We start from the raw sequence: 3,210 nt of genomic DNA, 5'->3' as shown, positions 1-3,210 counted from the left end.
TACAATACATTTACATACATGTCATAGACATTTTTGCTGAACTTAACTATCTTGTCGATATGTCGAGTAGCAGGTAACCGATCCTGAGTAAGAAAGAATCCGGGATAAACTTAAACACGTGTCTAGAATACGTCATACGTCGAATACTGACAACTGCTCTCGGTTTATGCATCGACACTCATTTTATATTGGTTTATTATACACACTATTGCACGTACATAATGCGTATTTCATTTTCGTAGGATACTCACACATTCAAAACCCTGTATCAAAATGTAGCGTATTGAATATAGCCTATCGGATATCTATTTATTATCTGTTCTATGTGTACCAAGCATGATGTGAATCAAATACATTTGGGAACCCCTGGCGTAGAAGAAGGATTTTCTTCAACATCTTTGGTTCACGATTCTCATTTCCTTGACTTTTTAATTCGTCTCTTCTTCGAAATAAAAGCAAAACATTTATTTAACCCATGTAAAGACCACTCCATGAAAAATGCTATCAATCCCGTACCTAGCCCTCCACCCAACAAAATAAAATACGGCATGAAATCTGACATCTCCAGAACTTTGATATCGACGACTGTCTCAACTGGAACGATGCCTGTAGATTCACGCCATTTTTGGATTAACCCAGCTTCAAATATATTTGAAAGGTAATAATCGAATCTTCTCTTCCAAGGACAATTCTTCGGCACCACGTACGATAGATAATGATTGTGAATTCTGTCTGTACCCACGTGTATTAGAGGATTTCCTTTTTCATCTCGCATAGTTTTAATAATTCTCTTCACAAGGAGGCAGTCAAACCAACACGCTTTCTTGTCCGTGTATTTCAAATCGTAAACGCAACCGTAAAGTTCTTGGTTAGCTTTGAATCGTTTATTTAATCCGATGAATAATTCAGACGTTGGCGGTAGCATTACGTCTGGTGACGGATAACCTTCTATATAAAATCCTGTATCGTACAATTCTTGAAATGTATTGATGTTTTCTTTGTACTGAGGCACGGTCAAAAGCGATACAATTAACCCTTGAAATATATAATTCACCAGGAATATTAACCAGAATAAAATAAATACAATCGAACGTAGCGAGTCATTTTTTCCGACCCACGGAACGGGTAATGAAAGAAACAGCTGTAGAGTGTAGATATATCCGAGGATTAAAGCATCAAAAACGCTTGACTTATTAGTTTTAATCATTGTTACAAAATAGATGAAAACCATTACGTGAAATGCGCCGATTAATAAAGTTATTGACATGAAATCGAAGATATGCATTATGTTCATCCAATTAGGAATTAAACCTGCTTTCTGTACAATAAAACAAAGCCCACTACCTTCTATAGGGTACGTTAATTCCAAAGCTGGATATGAAATGGGCAGAAGATAGATGGTGCTGGCAAAGATGTCTTTTTTTCGATTGGCCACATCCATCAAACCTCCGAGGAATGTGTGAAACTTTGGATTGTTGCGGGACTCTCTGTCTTGCTCATTGATATATTTAACCCCAAAATTCATTTTTTTTGCAAGAATATTTAAAACATTACCGTCCTTCTCTTGAAACTTTTTTATGCCTTCAATATTTTCGTCAATGCTTATAATTGAAGGCACGTGAACGGCGAATATAATCAACTCGAATCCTTTAAAATCGACTGTTTTATCGATAAACAAAACTAAATCTGCGCTATACACACTGGTGTGAACTTCGATGCATGTTAATACATTTCTCGATTCGATCTCGTCTTCGGGAATAACACCTGTACAAGTGTTAGTACAGTTTATAAACTCTCCCATATTGCCTTCAAACATATCCTGCACTTGGATCGTTGCCCAGCAATGAAACTGATTTTCACCATTTGGTAATGTTACAACGACAAATGGTGTATATTCGTGCACCAAAATCTTTTGTGCTTCACTAAATTCAAGAACCAGAGCATACAAAATGCGGTACCACCAGCACAAAAAGAAAAACCTCGCCTTGTCAGCGGGTTCTTTGGAATAGACAATCACCTTGGCATCGCTGGCAAAGAATATTGATTGGGTTATGTCTGCCATCCCTTCTGATATTACAGTGTCCACTTCCACGAAGAACATGATTAAACCGACTCGGTATTGGATGTAGTTTTCTGCAGCATTGAGTGCAATCGGAATGGCGAAATCTGTCGGATTTTTTTTTAAGTTGTTCATTATGATCAAAGCCACGTTGCGGTTCATTATAAATTCCATGAATTCTGCAGGAGGTCTTCCATATACAACTATTGTAGAGCGGTTGAAATGGGGACAGTAGTCATCAATAATCTTGGTCTAAAACAAAAATCATTCTGTTATATAGCAACCTAAATAAAGCTTTGCTGACATTTTTATTGCTTAACGACACGCTACGGTCTTAAAGTCCGAATGTCCTTGTTTTGTTCCGAATATCCACTTTTCGGAGCCAGCTCTGAGAATGATCCGTATATCCACATTGCTTACTTGTAAATAAAACATATTTTCTCTTAGTTTAATGAATTATACTAATATATTATTCATTGAATCTCTTCTTGGATAATATGGCAATCATAAAGTGGAGACAGAGTGCGTGATATATATACTGATATTTAAATATAAGACAGTGAACTTTGTTTTTCGTTTCCTGAACAATCGACATTTGGTCTATTCGGAAAACAAGTACTATAGCGACGAGGTAGTGAAAATCGGTTAACCACAAAATGAGTATAGTTTGCTTTTTGCCCGGCAAGTTAGCCACTATTGTCCTACTGCCCAGGCGCAGATCGAAAAAATCCTACTGTCGCATGAAAATTCAATAGCCTTCAAACATTTTTGATTCATGCATGCAATCTTGCCTACTGCAGGTTTACCCATACATTTTCTTGTTATGGCCGCAATAATACTTACTGTCAACAGTAAATCCATGTACGTGTAAACGGGGTATTAGTTTATGTTTTAATTAAAAATTCTTACCAGTGCATCCATGACATCAGGATTTATTTCAGCTGGTTCAACATTTACTTCACATTTCATTCTATATGTCAGCGAAAATATAACCAAAATTTTTACAAGCAACATTTTGCTTGTATACAGATTATGAAAGTGTGTAAATAAAATACACAAAAAATTGTTTATTCTTTATATTTATAGGATCCATCATTATATACTTACGGATATTGAGAATAAATAATAAATTACTGACAATATACTTATTA

The 3,210-nt window shown here is 35.9% G+C and overlaps 1 protein-coding gene across 1 annotated transcript; it reads right to left on the bottom strand.

Moving 5' to 3' along the window:
- Positions 1-321: 321 nt before the first annotated feature.
- LOC147073542 (uncharacterized) lies at positions 322-1,525 on the bottom strand. The gene is made up of 3 exons (XM_085944655.1): positions 1,312-1,525; positions 546-1,035; positions 322-442 (listed from the first exon to the last, which is right to left on the bottom strand). The coding sequence occupies exons 1-3, from the start codon at positions 1,523-1,525 to the stop codon at positions 322-324; spliced, it is 825 nt and encodes a 274-aa protein (XP_085800781.1).
- Positions 1,526-3,210: the final 1,685 nt, after the last annotated feature.

This window comes from Rhyacophila brunnea, unplaced genomic scaffold (genome assembly GCF_057557595.1).
Source record: "Rhyacophila brunnea isolate RB1 unplaced genomic scaffold, BYU_Rbru_1.0 scaffold_17, whole genome shotgun sequence".
Classification (NCBI taxonomy): domain Eukaryota; kingdom Metazoa; phylum Arthropoda; class Insecta; order Trichoptera; family Rhyacophilidae; genus Rhyacophila; species Rhyacophila brunnea.
The sequence above is the reverse complement of the archived record's forward strand: the minus strand, read 5'-3'. Positions and strand labels throughout refer to the sequence as shown.